The sequence below is a fragment of the Pseudopodoces humilis genome, chromosome 1, assembly GCF_049639895.1.
Source record: "Pseudopodoces humilis isolate 2021_Gansu_Grassland_sample_001 chromosome 1, ASM4963989v1, whole genome shotgun sequence".
NCBI classification, from domain to species: domain Eukaryota; kingdom Metazoa; phylum Chordata; class Aves; order Passeriformes; family Paridae; genus Pseudopodoces; species Pseudopodoces humilis.
The window spans coordinates 48,208,249-48,225,225 of NC_142200.1; the positions used below are offsets into that span (position 1 = coordinate 48,208,249).

At 39.3% G+C, this 16,977-nt stretch overlaps 1 protein-coding gene across 1 annotated transcript in view; it reads left to right on the plus strand.

The window, feature by feature from the left end:
* The window catches only part of EMILIN2 (elastin microfibril interfacer 2), a 36,236-nt gene that overhangs the window by 3,514 nt on the left and 15,745 nt on the right, over nucleotides 1-16,977 (plus strand). Inside the window, exons 3-4 of the mRNA XM_005517234.3 lie at nucleotides 10,410-10,585; nucleotides 12,364-14,283. Coding sequence (XP_005517291.2) covers nucleotides 10,410-10,585; nucleotides 12,364-14,283 — 2,096 coding nt within the window. The remainder of the gene's footprint in view (nucleotides 1-10,409; nucleotides 10,586-12,363; nucleotides 14,284-16,977) is intronic.

A 16,977-nucleotide genomic window follows, 5' to 3' on the forward strand; every position in this document is an offset into this window, starting at 1 on the left:
TGTGGGGGGCTCCTGATTTATTTTTCTTAAAACTGTGACCAGCAAAGAAAGGAGAAACTTTGTTATTAATGGGTCATTGGGCTGAATGGTACAAAAATATTAGTGTTTATACTCACTAAAAGGAACTTGGATGTTTTGAAATTTAATATTACTTCAGAAACAACTGACCCCTCACCACTTCTTTTGTCTTGAATTTCCATTCCTAGCTTTTTTATGAATGGTTTGGTAACTTAATTAGCATTAATAGCCATTTGTAACTAGTAGCATCATCCATTTCTTAAAGAAAAAACATATTGCCTTTCTGGTTAGATCCTACACATTCCTTAGGGGTGTGGCTTGGTTGGGATATCCTCTGGTCACTACAGCTGGTTCAGGGTAGGATGTTGTTGCAGCAGCTGTTTGTTTTGCCTCTCGTGTAGAGTGTGTGGGTACACCTGGCTATACCAGAGGTGCACCGGTTCATGGCCCAGTGCTTTTGGGAAAAGCTGCTTTCACTAGTAAGGTTTTGATTTTAAAGTCTGAAGTGAACTGAAGTCGCTGAATGTTTTCTGGGATGTTTTCTGGGTTTCTGTCTTTGATATAGAGCTGTAAAGAGGACTTCCCCCTATGAGGTAGTAAATTGAGTAGAAAAAAATCAGCTTGGTAAGAACCTCTGGAGGCGCTGCAGTCCCCTCATAGCCCCCAGTTAACAGCAGAACCAGCTTCAAACTTAGATAAGGTTGCTCAGGGACTTGAAGAATGGATGTTTTATCTGATCTTCTAATTCATGTACCAGCCCCCATTAATTATGCTTGTGTGAGTAAAGGTATTTGTGTGCTCAAGTCAGGTCATCTCTCTTTAGCTTTTGAGGAGTGAATTTCATGATTTAATGTAAGCTTCTCATTTTAAAACTAATGATACGTGTATATGAAGCAAGCCCATTATTTCATTTAGAAAAATTACCAAGAAAATGATGAATGAATCAATAGCTAAGTTCAAGCCTCTCCAAATCTCTCATTGAACAATATTTTCCAACTTTTTGTCATTTAATACTTTCAAATGATCATAAATAAGCCCACTGCCAAACTAATCATGATTTTATTCATGGCCCAGAAGAAGATTCAAAGCAAAAGATTGATAGGACCTTAGAGAATGTTACTATGAGTTTTCTGCATTCATAAACATCAGAAGAGATTACTACTTGTCATTAAAACACTGCTTTTAATAAGCAGTATTCTGCATTTATTAACATTATATTACTGGGTAAAAGTGGGGATTTTATAGCTGAAAACCCTCACATGAGACATCCAGTTCAAGCTGAATGGCTTCATCCATCTGGCAACCCCAGAACGACCTGGGTGGAGCACATCAGCCCCAGTCTAGGAAACCCCCATGTAGTTTTCAACCTTCTAACAATGTCATCTTCTCTGAGACTGTTCTGTTGCTAGAAATCAAGCCTGCAGATCAGTGTCAGAGTGCTCAGCACCAGGCAGGATCAAACCTCAGATATGCAAGTCAGCACAGATCGAGCCTGTGTTTGCCGCTGGCCTCCAGCAATACATATCTCATAAGAAAAACTTTCAGGATGAACAAAAACTTGAAGGGAAAGCAAGAGCTGTTTCATGTTTCCCCTCCAAGTATCTATAAAGGTCTTCAGGACTTTCTTTCCAATTTTGTGTATTTTGTATGGAGCAGAATTTCTTTGTACAGGCTCCAGCTAGCTGACTACATAGGGAGGTTAGCCTAGGGGCTTGTGCATTGAAAACAGTAAGGAAACTTAAAAAACTTCAGTCTCCTGGAGTGCTTGTTTGAAAATCTTTGAGATCCTGCTGGGTGTGGTAAGTTTTCCTGGCTGTCTCCCCGAGCCTGAAATTGTGCATCTCTGTCTTCATGCGCTGAATGCAGCAGAGTCTTTCTTCTCTGTAAACTGGACAGGGAATTTTCATTTCACACATCATTTGAGTTTGTTGCAATAATCTAAAAAAAAAAAAAAGAAAAAAACCCTCATGCTGTTCCTCACTTCACATTAATGTAAATACTTAAAGTTTCATGCTTTTTTGGTTTGAGAAATATGTGACCTGAAGGTCTGGGGCCTCTTCTGTTAAGCACCAAAGAGTTGCCAAAGCCATAATTTTTTATTTTCAGGGAGCTGCTGACCCATTTAGGTGTATTTCATCATAAATCACCCAAATAGTCAAGGGACATTTTGTACCATTAGACACTGAGCAGTGCCAGTTTAACACATTGGGGATATGATGACTCCCATCTGACTTCATTTTTGCATTCGTGTCTCATCTTTCCTTTCCAGTTCACTTTTCACATGGTGTCTTGAAAAATAACAGCTCTCAACACAGTGCTCCATTTTATTCTCAAAGTTGGGATCCCACTTAATCCCACAGGTTAGCTCTTGTCTTTCTGAAAGTATTGGTTATTTGTTTAATCTGGGTATATTTTCAAATAATGTCTCTGCAACAGCTCTTTCTAGAGCATTCTAGAAAACAGTTTATTTCATGGGCAAAGAAGCAGAAGTGGTACTATTGGAGCTCAGTTTTTCGGGCAGCTTTATCAGCAGCAGTGCTCTGCATCCTCGCTTCATCTTTCCACTTGTGTAAGGTGAGAAAATCGGTCCCTGCTGCTGGGAGAGGCAGGTGGTGATGTTGTAAACATATAACCTGCGGCAAAGTTGCTCCTGTTCCATCACTGAGTACATCTCATTGCTGCTCTACAAAACCTTCCTGAAATCCTTTTGAAGGGACTGTGTTTTCATGGTTCTCCTATCCCATTCTATTTAAGTGGGATTTTAGTAGCTTACTGTTGGTCTGTTTGACTGGCATTTCAACATTGTAAATCTCAAGAATGAAGCTCTGCTTGGAGCTTTTCCAAAGGCTGCCTGTGGCTCTGAGTTACTTAGCTGCATCCTGTGTCTGTGTTTTGCTGCTCATATGAAGAGGATGCCTACCTGGTGGTAATTTATGAACCTTAAGAGTATTAACATTTTAAACTTCTGGGCATTTCCTACTGGACTTTAGTGGTCAGTTTTTTGAAAATAAAATCCTTGGCAGATGAGAGTTAGGTAGGTATTTGTGTACGTGTGTATGAAGATATATGTACAACAAGAAGGCATCACTAGTATGAGACATGAGGTCATATTTCAGAGTGTGCAGTCCCTTGGTTCTTTCTTCCCACAAAGAAACGTTTCTCTCCCAAGAGAGAAAATTGCAGTTTGAATCTCATCTTTTTTTGATAGAAGAATTCCAGCCAAGTGGCATAAAATCCATTGTATAAGTAATGAACAATGGCACTTTTGGAGACTTTGAAATGAAACCATGTGGTGTTGACTGAGAATAGTTGAATGTTTTTGTCTTCTACCAGTTCCTGTAATCTTCTGTCCTTCTTACTGAAGAAAACACGAACTCTGCAATAAAATTCAGATTCAGATGCGTTGAAGTAGTGTCCAGTATTGAAGACAACAAAGTACCAGAGACCAGGCTGTAGTGAGCTGATTGGGGCATCATGGTTCTCTGCTTCTTCCCTGGTACCACTAGATGAGATGAAGGTTTTATTTAGGGATAGACAAAAACAAGTTTTTCCTTCCTTGTATGAAGGAGTAATACAATCACCTGTGCCAGGTCTCTGCCCACTTAGCAATTTCTTCCAGCTGGAAGGCCATCTTCTCCCATCATGCTTTCCAGGTAACGTGAAGAGACCAAGTAAAAATAACCAATGGAAAAAAGTACCGAGTCTCCAAATGCTCATTCCTATTTTATGAAACATTCAGTAAAATTACAGTGCTTTCATAGTCAGCTACTAAAGCACTCTTTGCAGTGACCTGGATGGGTGATTTCTTGGGTGCGTACACAGCAGGCAATTGTGTTCCTGTGGATGCAGAGTGCTTTGACTCATTCCCTTGCTTTCCTTCAGTTTCTTCCCTGTTAATCCTCTCAGCCAGTGGCAGTTTTTTTTGTTCAGGATTTAGCTCAGAACAGATCTGGTACAAATGTTGGCCATGCTATACATGAGTGCAAACTTGATTAAGAACTCCCCTCTGTGCCTGTGCAAGCCTGGAGAAGCTGAGTCTCCTTGGTCATATGCACTACTGATGCTTGTCATAACTTTATATTTTCCACAGGAGTGCCTCAAAACTTTGTTTCTCCCAGCACAAAAAGAATTGAAACACTCTCTTCTTGCTTTTCATTATATATATTTTGTTTTGATTATTGTGTTATCCAAAAGCCTTTGAGGAACTTCACTCTAGATGACTGTGAGTGGGCCAGGCACTGGACTAGTGTCTAAGGCATTTTTCTCAAGAAAATCTAATTGCCCAAGCCCCAATGCTTGTAAAGACATTTACTGACCTACTTCATACAAATTTTGGGAAGAAAAAATTCCAGGTAAAGGAAGAACAGCAATGTAAAAACAAGACTTGCTTAAGTCCATCTGTAAGAAGCAGCTTATTGTCTCTAATGCCAGATAGAAATGGAAGATTTTTTTGGGGTGCGATAGGATTCTTTTTTGCAGCATTGTTTACTTGGGATTTATTCTGGCTTTGGTGGCTTGCTTTCACTAACACCTAGACTTCTGTAGGCTCATGTCTTCCTGTCAAAACATCTTTTCACTGCTTGCTATAAATGCCTTAGTATAAATTCTTAATAAAGACACATTTTTCTCAACTTAAGCTCATCTGTGGGCTGGAGCACAAGCTAGCTGCTGGTGCTGCTGCATAGTGGCAAGGTAATAAAAGAAAAAAGCAAGGGTGGGATTTGATTCACCCTGACCTAAATTGTCTGCCCTGTATGCAGAGGGATGAATCTGAGCGTGGGAACTTAGATGTGCAGTGATGGTGACACAGATGCAAGTCAGCAGTGTCCAGCACACTCTGTAGGTTATAGGATGTAAATAATGACTTTAGAGTGAGATGCAGCCCTGTTTTGACTCTGCTGGCTGTGTGCACTAATCCTGTTAGCCTTCATGGAAATACAGGCAGCTAAAACATGTCCTTACCTAGACACAAGGCACCTGAAATCCAGGTGTGCTAGAACTCACTGTGACAGACAACTGCTAAAAATCTCCAAGATTTCAGTTGAACTAGGATTTCTGCCACCATTTGTAGGGCATACAATTAGGCCTGCATGCTTGGGAAGCAGAAAACATAAGCTCAGCTGGGTCTAGTTCAGTGTTTGTGTAGTATAAGCAACCAATAAGGTATATTTTCAGCAGAAGTATTTTCAGCCTACAAAGTAAAAAACGTTTGGTCAAAATATGATTGCATTTAATTGCATCTTCTAGGTAGTGTTTTTGGGTGGTGTCTATATGCCTGTGCTCCCCTTGCAATGTATTGGAGATTTGGATGACTGGGGCTATGTCAACTATAGTATAACTGTATAAATATAACTACCAGATGATGCAGTTTACAAAGAATGTGTCTACATGCAATAAAAATGTTAAATAGTGTAGATTTGATATCTTCTGTTTTACAGACACAGAAATTTGCAAGCTTCTGAAGTAATGGGACTTGTTCCAATCACTACAGAATTTTTGACCAACCTTGAAGCTTTGTGCTCAGAGTAAACATTTTATACTCTGCTTATGTAGAAACATGCTGATTCTGTGGTCCCTTCCTCACCATGAGGATGTGGTGGCACTTATCTCATTGCATTTCCCAAAAGGTTGAATGTTAATATCCAGTTACAGAGCTAAGCCATATGTTTTCCCACCAATTTCATCCAAATGTTTCTGATTTGTTTTATCGCTATTAGGTGACATTCCAAATATCAGTGTTAACTGTTTCCTTCTGTGGTTTAGCACCATGAGAATATTATAGCTCGTTCCCTGGTCAAAATGTTCAGCATTTGCAGCAAGCATGAATTTTTAATTGTTTTTCCTGTGGAAGTACTTCTCTCACAAAGAAGAAGAATATTTGAGTTCTATTGTTACCCTGTACGACTTCAGCTGTGAAACACTTAAGATATTAAAAGTGAAGGCTCATATTAGTGCTCTGGGTATGTTTTCTCATTTGATCACCATGTTATGGTGAAGGTAGTAGGTGTGGTTAGTTACAAGTCTGTTGTGGAAAAACTCCTAAAAAAACAGCTGTTCCTATGTTCCCTCTTGCAATGAAAGATTACAGACAGTTGATATTAATCTTTATTCATGCTTTATAAAAGAATGATTTCAGCATTTAGCTCAGTTCATCAAGAGATTATGATCATCTTGGACTTGAAGTTCACAGAAGAATGGAATGACTAGGCACAGTAAATGCTGGTGTGTTATATACAACTTCTAACCACATAAGAAATTACTATTTTTAAAAATAATTTTGAAGTATACTTGTCAAAATAATTGTGTTTATTAACACTTACTTGAATAGCAAAATTCCAAGTCAGCCAGAGGAAGAATTGGTGTTTCACTGTTTCAAAATTGCATTGCAGCATATACAGGTAGGAGCTTCAATTTTTAAGAGACTTGGGAAACTTCTGTGGACCCTTTTGACAAAATTGCCTCACTAGATAACTCTGTAAAGATTCACACCTGCCAGATAAACAATATGAAACTTGATGTTCCATTTGAACCATGTATCTTTATCCAGCTTCATAAAGAAGGAACATTTTGTCTCTCTGGCTACCCTGAGTGTATTCTGTGTGTTTTGTATGTTTGTGATTGCATGTTTTAAGTTTGCTGTGACTCTGAGCGAGTAATTTGATTCAGAATACTGCACATTTAAATAAAGACTTGTATAACTTGTATAGTTTGGTAATTCACAGTCCTATGTCTTTCACATACATAGAATCACAAATTATTCTCAGGATGCAATCCCCAGCAGAAATTTATGGTTTGTTTTCTTAGAACTGTAACCAGCAACATAATTGTGTTCAGTGCTGTTAGATTGCTATTTCCTAGCAAAATCCTGGAAGCCTCCAGCTCCTCCACTGAAGTTCAACAAGTGGGCAAAATTCTGACTTTCAAAAGCATCTTGTATGATTGAGAATCTCCCTGGGGCTGGGTGCATGACTCATTTGTCAGTGCAGCTGGATGGTGCTGTCACAGTGACACGGTTCCTCGCATGGGCAACTGGTACAGCAGTTGTGCTCAAAGAATGTCATTGGAAGAGAAGCTGTAGCAATGAAGCTGTGATTTTAAAGAAATTTTTATGTGACTGATTCAAATTAGAGAAGTGCTAGTGTAAGTTCCTGTTTCCTAGTCTTACATGACTAGCCTTCCTGGAGAAAATGGGAGTAGCTGTGTGATTCATTCAGCTGGACTGGCAGCATAGAAAAGTAGTTCTTGGTAAGTAAATCCCAGCTGAATTTTTCAGCCATCCGTGAGTATACCTGTCACCACAGTTCGAAGTGTGAATATGAAAGCTGTTCTAGAGCCAGATTTTGAAATGTTCTAATTCTGGCTTATTTTACAAATAGGAGAATTGTGATTTAGGGTTCAGGTTAATCTGTATTTGATGTACCATATCTGAAAACAAAGCAGTTCAAATTTGTGTTGTTTCAAACTTGAAAGAATTTTTAAGAAGTGGACCGCTTTTCAAATATTTTTTTTTAATTAAATTGTATTTAAGCATTTTATGCCTATTAGGTCAGGAAACTATCAAACAGTGAGAATGTCAAACATGCTTGATTTTTATTTTTAAGATGGAGTTTGGAAAATATTAAGGTTGATAGCTTTTTTTTTTCCTATTCTTTTGTATTTGGTTGTGTCTTATGACTGTTGAAGTCATCTGAAAGTGTCTGTGTTGATGAATATGACTACAGACAAGGTGTTCAAAGAGAAAATTGTCAGAAATATGATGGAAAATCCTCATTTGAGGATTTGAACAAAGAAACACACAATTTGCATGTAAGTAGTTCTTACTCATTTTATAAAATTAGTTTCATCTATATTCTTAAAACTGTTGGGAAAGCAGAGAGATTTGGCATTTGAAAATAACTGAAATACTGTATTTTTCAGGAAAGGGTTTGGCCCTGAAAGTAAAAAGAGCACACAAAGTTAGGAGCAGTTAAGTGTTTTATGGAAATCATACAGAAGTATGTACAACCATTTCCGGCATGGGAAAACTGATCTGGAAGTTCAAAGTTTGCACTGCAGTAATGTGGTGATATTGAGAGAGGTTGTAGTGACTCTCAAAACCACTTCAAAACACTAAAGCATCTAACTAATCCTGTTGCTCCTGACTCTGGCAGCTAGCTGGAAGGAAAGGATTCAAACCCAAATTATCTACACAAGATGTGGTTTAATACTTTAGATAAGGGAGAAAGAAAAGGAAGTTCCTGGGTGGCCGGGATATTGTTCTTCCCAGCGGTGCCCTTTACATTGCACTCCTCTATTTAATTTTTAAAGCACTTGACCATGGGGATTTCTGTACTTTGTAAACAAGATTCAGCAGATGTTTAAGTGAAAACTGTAGAAGGCATGATGAGCTGGAGTGCAGTCTACAGCTGTTTCATATATGGTGTTCAGAAGGTATAAAAGAATTGGAAAACCTCTCCGAGTTTACGTGCTCCAAGTCAGAGTCTGAAAAGCTGACAGCCACAGCAAACCACTGCAGTTAGGAGCAGCTGACAGACAGAGATACAGCACAGCCTGACCCTGCCTTCCCATGCAGAACCACAGAAGAACAGAATCCAGAGAGACTTTTTAATATAAACTACTCTTGGCCCAGAAATAGTTGGAAAAACTATGATTGTCTCTAGTGAAAGTAGGTTTTTCCCCTTAAATGAGAAGTCGTAGACCAAGTAATAATGCAAAACAACACTGAGTATTTCCCAAGTGCACAAATTAGACTATATTGTGGCAGAATTGGAAAAGATACATTTGGAAGATAAGCAAATTCATAATTAGTAATTTAAACACACCACTGCAAGTTTGTTGACCAGCTTACCAAAAAGGTACAGCAAATGGCTGTCAGATGGAGGACCTTATACTAAAATTATGTATCTGAAATATGCTGAATAAAATTGTTAGGGTTCTTTCTGCAACTATTTGCTCATATGGCAGGAGAAGCTTTGAAAGATAACAGTAAGCTAACTCCCGCTCTGTGGCTTTCAGTAGGAAATGTTTCAGAGTCTGTAAGATTTACTTCTTTCCATTTGGTAGCTGATAACTGATTTTTTATTTTTTTTGACCAGTAAGGAATTTTGCATGTTAATAGTAGGCCATATTCAGTGAAATAGATGCCTTTTGTGTGATAGCTTGGTTGCTTCTGGTGCTGTTCTGTACTGTGTTCTCTCTGTCCCAGGATACACTCCCGGTGAGCCCAGCCAGGCTACAGAGCTCCTGTAGATTCCTTTGCTGCTGTCCTGCATTTATTCTGCTGGTATTGCTGTTTAGGGACATCTCAGCAGGGAAATGAGCCTGAAATTGTTTTAATCTGAAATAATCTTAAGGAAAAAAATCTGAAAAAGCCTTAGGGAAATTAATAGAAGATGCTGGTTTAACTGAGAGAAAGGAATTCATGTGAGAAATTGGGATGACTTTTTTGTTTCTGTGTGTTCCAGGAATACAATTCTGTAGAGCTCAGGTATCAGATCCCTGTTTTACTCATTTTCCTCATCTCTCAATGCAAAATGAACTGTACCTTAAATTGATTTAGTTTCTATCCAGTAGTGTAGGCTCTGCTCTGGTGGGATACCACAGTGTCTGACCACAGCTGAACATGTGGGATGTGTTTGAAGGGAAGCTATGGAAGAAGTCCATGGTTAAACAAAATTGCACAACCAGAATCAGTTTGTCATTTATTAACTTTTGAGTGGTTAATCAGAGAAGTTCAAGGTTGTATGTACATAATGTATGCATAGGTTTTTGTGCCAGACCCTCTTCAGCTTAACTGATGAAGCAGGAAAGAGCTGATTTCTTCATTGGTTGTAGTGTTTCGTCTGATTCCTTCTTTCATGTCCTTGTCTGACTCACACTTCCAGCATTTTGTCCTTCTCTGGAATATCCCTCCCGGCTTTGACTATGCCATACATATGGGTTCTGAGGAATGCTTTAAATGGAGACTGTGGAAAGACAAGTGGGACAAAGTAGGCAGAAGCATTTTTTGATGTTCAGAAGAGCCCTGGGGGGAGGGTTGCAAAGAAAAGTTAGAGGAAAAAGATTGTGAATTTACAGAGTAAGACACTGGTGGTCCCTGTTACTCTCAGTGGTGTCTGATGAGTTGTACCTTCACTTGCCACAACGTTTTATCTCTCTGCTCACACATGAAAGCCCCTATTCCACAGCTCCCTGTCATGACTGTTGAGTGGTGGCAGCTTTCAAACCTAGGCAGGAAAATTTGTTCATTTGATGTTTAAAGCAGAAAATTAATAATAGCTGCAAGTATTTGATTTTCATGATAAAAACCCCTGAAACCTATTTTAATTTTAACTTTAATCTAAATAGCAACTTAGGTTATGGATTGTTTAAAATGCTTTCTGTTTTGGCAGATACCGAACGAGTTTCAGACCTCGGTACACGGTTGCATATAAGACAGTGACAGAGCTGGAATGGAGATGTTGTCCTGGCTACAAAGGGGAGGACTGCAGGGAAGGACCTGCAGAAAAGCCAAACACTGCTCGTCGTCCCACAACGCCAGCCAAAGCTGTCATGAAGAAAGGCACAGGTAACTTTCTGTTGGAATTTTGGTGTGCACAATCATGTCTGGTTCCTTGTTTTATCTTCTAAAGATAAAAATCATTATGGTTTCTATTGAACTCAGGTGCTGGCAGGTACAAAAGACATGTGAAAAACTCTGTGTGGTGGGAAAATAATAGCCAGGCAGTAGCAGTCCTGATACAGAGAATTTCCTGAAGAAGAACAGAGGAATGGGCTGTAGAGCATTGGCTGTAAATGCCAGCTGTCTACTCATGGTTTCAGAAAATCTTTGGGTAAGGACTGTGGGTTTTGTAAGAATTTGCAGGGTGTTTTTTTGGTGATTTTTTCAATGTTCAGGAAAAAAAGAACATTACTAAAACAAAAAAAAGTAAAACCAAAAAAACCCCAACAAACCCCAGATACTAACTTCAGTGATATTACAAGGTTTCCTAGCAGTTTCACAATGTTTTGTTTGAGTTTGTGAAGATTTTACAGTTTCATGTTAGACTACGTGCCTTAATAATGGGGAGTAAGGGCATGAGTACAGATAAGCCTCAACTTCTGAAAAAATATCTTAAAGAATGAATGATGTTTGTTTGTGTAAGATACTGTACTCTGAAAGGGCAAGAAGAAATGCTGTTACTGCCATATTATGCCTTTTCTCCATTAAGAAAAAAATGATAAACAGATGTTTCCTTCAGAAGGACTTTTCCAACATAATTGGAGATTAGTGTCACATACAGCACTTAGTCAGATTTCCACATGTGTTTTCTGTGTGGTGGAACGTATTGAATGACTAAATAGATGGTTTCAAGCTAGTCCCATAGGTTATATACCTGCTTTATAAACAAGCTTTTTAAGTATTTTGTCAGCTGACCTAAAATATTAATTCCAAAAGATAACAAAACATGGTGATACCTGTGTCCTTCTCTCTTCTAGACAAAATAAAAAATTACTTTTGACTTTTCCTGCAGTTTATCCTTTCTTCACCACTGGTAATATTTGCTTTCTGGGTTTTGTTCTGGATTTTCTGCAATTGTTGCATGTTTTGTGTGAAACTGAACATCCAGATTTGTACATGGCTTTTGTAAATGAGGTCCTACTAATGACAGGATTCAGATTCATTAGTTGATTTACGATAGGCAAAAAGTAGATTGCAGATAAAAGTATTTCCAATTTTCATTCAGTGAGGGTAAGTTATTTTACTCTAACTGTTTTGAATGTGTAAATTTTATGTTTTTATACATGTTTTTATTGCCTACTTAAATATATGCCAAATAATTAGGTATTTGTGAAGCAAGTGTTATAACTGGAGTGTCTTGCAGAACCTCATGTCATAATATGGGATGCATATTTGGACCTCAATTCAGGAAAACTCGGAAGCACAACTCACTTCAGGCACATAGATGAACTGCCACTGAAGTTTTCAGTGGGAATTCAGGGTCAAATTATTGTTATAGGAGATGCAGTGGTTCTAAGGTGATTGTGCTGTGATGTGTATGGGTTGTATTGGTCTGTTATGTATGCTGTAGCTTAGATCATTGCTGAACAGGAGAGGTGATTGCCGGTTTCTTTATGGCCACTGCATCTTGTCAGGAATTGGTCACTGTGCTAAAACTTTTAGTTCTGAGGGTTTTGATAACGTATTAATTGTAAGTGACTGAAAATAAGAACAGAAAAGGCAACAAGCATTGTTCGGTTTAAGTCATTATTTCATTTTAAAGAAAAGTGAAGTTAACTGCAGCTGATTAAAACAGATACCACTGGGAATATTTACATCCACATTTTGTTATTTCTGGGAAACAGATGCAGAACCAACAGAAGCACCGGAGCCTCCACCATATGAGAAGAGAATGCAGTTTCTTGAGGACGAATTGTTCAGACTCACACGGTCTGTGATTGAACTTCAGTCCTCCGTGGCGGGTGTGAATGAAAACCTGAAGCTGACTGTACAAGAAGATGCTAGCAAGATGTTGGTCACGTGGCTGAACAACCTTTACGACCGCCCGGAGCCTGACAGTGCAGTTGGTGCTGAAACAGACACTATTCAGCTGCCAGGACTCCTCAGCAATAAAGATCAAAAAGACCCTTTTATTGATTTTGAAATGGAAGATATAAAAGCTGAGCTAGCTGAGGTCAAAGAAGCCTTGAAGATGAGGAATGATGAGCTGGAGGAACTGAATGGAAAAGTAAAAGGCTATGAAGGACAGTTAAAGCAACTGCAGGAGGCAGCACAAGGACCTACAATAACAATGCCCCGTGACAATATATATCAGGACTATATAGACTCAAAATTTGAGTCCCTCAGGCAAGAAATAATGGAAGGATTTGAAAAGAAGATGGCAGATCTGAAGAAGTCCTGTGAATATCAGCAGCAGTATGATGACAGTGAAAATAACTGTGTAGGGATAATTGATGTTATAAGAGGAAAAGAGAATGACTTGAGGAAAGAAATAAATACTCTCCGCACTCAAATTCCGTCAAACGACTCCAGTTGTTGCAAGAAGGGTGAGGGAAATTACTTTGACCAACAGATGAAAGATTTAGATACGAAGATTGACAGAATTGTGGAAGCACAGAGGATCTTGAATGTCAGAATAGATAACGAAATCATTCGATTGTCGACTCCAGATCTAGAAGACGTGTTTGGTGAGAGGCTGGAGGAGCTAGATGCAAGGATGAATATTACAGAACGAAATGCTGAAGAACATTGTTTTTATGTTGAGGAGACTCTCCGCAGTGCTATCGCTGCTGAGGTGGATGAACTGAGAGACTTGTTTGACCAAAAGCTGCGGGCACTGGAGGTGAGGCTGGGTGGGACTATTTTGGAGATTGCCAACACCACGGACCCGGATGGAATGTTTGTTAATCCTGGGCCTGCCTTGCCCAGTGATGCAGAATTTGCAAATGAGCAGATTACGGCAGAGATGAATTTTGTGAAGGACAAACTGCTGTCGCTTGAACAGCTCTGTGGGCAGAAATGTCAGTCTGCACCGCGAGGTACGGAGGACCTTCAGAAACAGCTAGAAAGTTGTAACGACAGGTACAATCACTTGCTTTTGAAAGCAGAGAATAATTCTGGTCTCCTGCAGTCTCTAAATGGCTCTCTTAATGAGAAACTCAACTTAATTAAGGGTAACCAACGTGACATCCAGAGAATGCAGAGAGACATACGTGTATTCCGATACAATCTAAATGCCGTTGATAAAGATGTGAAAAATCTTCAAGACGGCCTGAGTAGCTGCAGGGAGCAGCTTCTGGGTGTCAATTCCACATGCAGAAAAACGCAACGAGGTGTCTTCCGAAAAATTGATCAAATGCAGAGGACATTTGCAAATCAAACTGCTCATTCCAGTGAGAATTGTTGTGGTGAAGTGAAAGAGAGACTAGAACAATTGAATGACCATATCCTGAATGATCTTAGCAAGTGCAAAGAAAAGACCCAAGATGTCCAGGAGGGTGTTTCAGATGTTGAGAGCAGAGTCTCACATGTTGAAAAAGTCTGTGGCAAGTTGGACTCTGTTTCAGATAGCTTGCAGAATATAAAAGAAGGTCTGAATAAGCACGTGAGCAGCTTATGGAACTGCATCCGTGAAATGAATGGAACCATAGCATCTCATTCCAATGATATTTCTGGCCTCAAAAACTCTGTCCAACAGTTTCATAGTCAGGTTTCCAAAATCACCACAGACATTGAAGGCGTGCTGAAATCTCAGCCTGACACAAGTAAGTTTTTTGCTTTTTTTTTTTTTTTTACTTTTTGTTTATTTGTGTGTTTCTTCAACCGCCTTTCCTTTCTGAAACTCTTAGAAAAGAACTAAACAAGGGAGGAAAAACTTAATATTACACAATTCCTGCTTTGTTTTTGCAGTGACTCTAATTTTGGCACTTTGCTCCAGAACACCACAGAGTACTTTGAGTGCTTTAAAAGGTATCCTCCAAAAAAATAAAAAAGAAGCCTTGCATGTTTTTCATGTTTACTTTGAGCTAGAATAGAGTGGGAAAAGTAGTGTTTTTTGAATAGTGATTTTAAAGTGAATTTTAAGTAATGATTGTCTGTATCATTCCAGTTCATTTGATTTGATTTTTTGTTTTATTTTGTTGTTGAAGATTATTCTGTATTCCTCAGGGAAAACTGAGAAGCAAACAGAGAAAACTGAAGTCAAATGAATTCAAATTTATGATAAGAAAGATTTCCTCTAAACTGTGATCTTAGCATGAGTTAATGATTATAATTCAGCACCAGCTCTTTGATACAGAAGTTTCACAAATGAGCTCTGGCGTATCTTGGCATGGCAATATAAGACTTCTGCTTCATAGCTCTCCCAGAAGCTTGCATTCCCACAAGATCATTGGCACTGCTTGGCACATTCATGTGGCAGTGTTTTAACACCTCAGCCTGTTCTGTTAATAGTCCAACATGTTGGTGCAAATCTACCTCCACTTTGTTTAAAGTTTGCATTAGAGCAGCTGAGAAGCTGGGGCACATTCCCTTTGGCTCAGAATGCTGGGAAGTGGTAACCTCAGCATGTTGGTGAGCCTTGCCCTGAACGTTTAGAGGCCTTGCCAAGTGCCACTCAGTTCTCTCTGCAGTTCTTGCTCCAAGTTTCAGCAATGGGTTGTTTTTCTGAGAGCTGAAGTTTACAGAAGGAAGCTGAGTTCCTGTTTTCCTGTTTCTGTTAGCATGACAAAAACTCACAGGAATTGGAGACTGTTTTGAAACTTCACTCTTCAGCTGGTTGATGCTTCTGGTTTTAATTCTGTGCATGTGTGAGATAAATAAGAGGCCAATTTCTCTGAACTGGCCTAAAATTAGAAGAGGCGCTGAGGGAAGAGCCTGTGCACTGTTGCAGCTAATGGTGCTTGGGAGATCAGATGTGAGACCCTTGAGTGATCTTTCTTGAATGGACAAGCTGTGCCCCATGAAGGGCAGAATATCCTTCTCACACCAAGGCAGAGACTTAAAAACCTGTAATAGATGTGTTTATTTTGTTCAGTTGTTTAAAACCAAATGTTTTTAAATTTTTTTTTTTTTTTTTTAAAAAGCAGTACTTGACATAAAACTCCTCAGGTGAGAAGCTTTTGTGTGAGATAAAAAAAAAATGTTTCTCTTAACTTTAAAGGAGAAAATGGAGTGAAGAGGGACTGTAAATTTCAGATAATTCTTTTGCTGTAATTTTGACTTAAATTCAACAGGGTTAGGACCTTTATCCCTCGATCTTGCAGAAGCATCCCAATCTCCATTAAAATGGAACATGATGTATCTGTGTCATCCTGTTTCTCATCCATCTTGACCCAGATGAACTAGCACTAGGGACCAATATTGGAGGAAGGTCCAAGATACATACAAGTAGTAATCTCTCTTATGCTATTTGAAACAGGTGTTCAAGTGACCTCATGGGTTGCATTTATCAGCCCCCATTACAATGTATTAAAACATTCAAAAGCCTCTGCACACCTGGGTTTCCAAAAACTTTCAGGGCAGACCCCTCCATCCACCACTGATGTTAAAGGCCTGTGGAAGGACGCTGCTGCTGTGTCTGGGGTGCAGGCGCTCTGAGCATCCCTTGCTGCTCTGGGGTGCCTCTGGCCTCTGAAGGATTCGTGAAGCACACACTGCAGCCCCCAAATGTTTCCAATTACAATAACACTGTCTGGCACAGCAGCCTAAGTTTTGATGGCAGGAGTTGCAGAGAGATTTTGGCAGAAGAGCCTTTTTTGGAAGTGATTTTGAGAACCCTGCTACGTGAGTTGGGGTATGTCTTTAACTATTTTTACATCTGTGATCTGCAGCATTGTCTCCTGTACCAATGTTATTTGACAGGAAGACCTGGACTTGGTTCAGTGGAGAGTTTCTTATGCACAGTCTGCCAGCATATCGTAGCATTCAAATGATGTCATTTGACTTCAGAGGGGCCGAAACAGAAACAAGTTGTTATTAATAAAGTTGTTGAGGGCAGTAAGGCAAGGATGTATTGCAAAAAATAAAATGTATAATCTTACCAAGCAGTGTAAGCCCAGCAAAGTCAAATGACCCTCATCTTAAAAATATGGCTTTATTTTCTTCCATATTTTTTATTCAGGGGTTTCAAATGTCTCAATCCAAACTAACAAGCCAACTTAGCAAATGGCTGTGCATGAGATATGAACCCCGAGATCAGAAATGTAGTTAATTTGTTGTAATTTCTGGGGAAGGTAGTAAAATGTCCTGCAGTACACAAGGCAGTGGTGACAGCAGGAAGTGGTCCGCTCTAAGCATTTAGGGAACCATGCATGATGTGCTCTCCAATGTAAAATGATCCAGCAGCTTTCCATCTGCGTGAAATGCTGCCTTCCCTGAGTTCCATCTCTCGTAGTGTAAGATGTTCTCATTTCACTCTTCCTCTCTGCGAGTGTGTTTGCTTTTCACATGGCATGAAA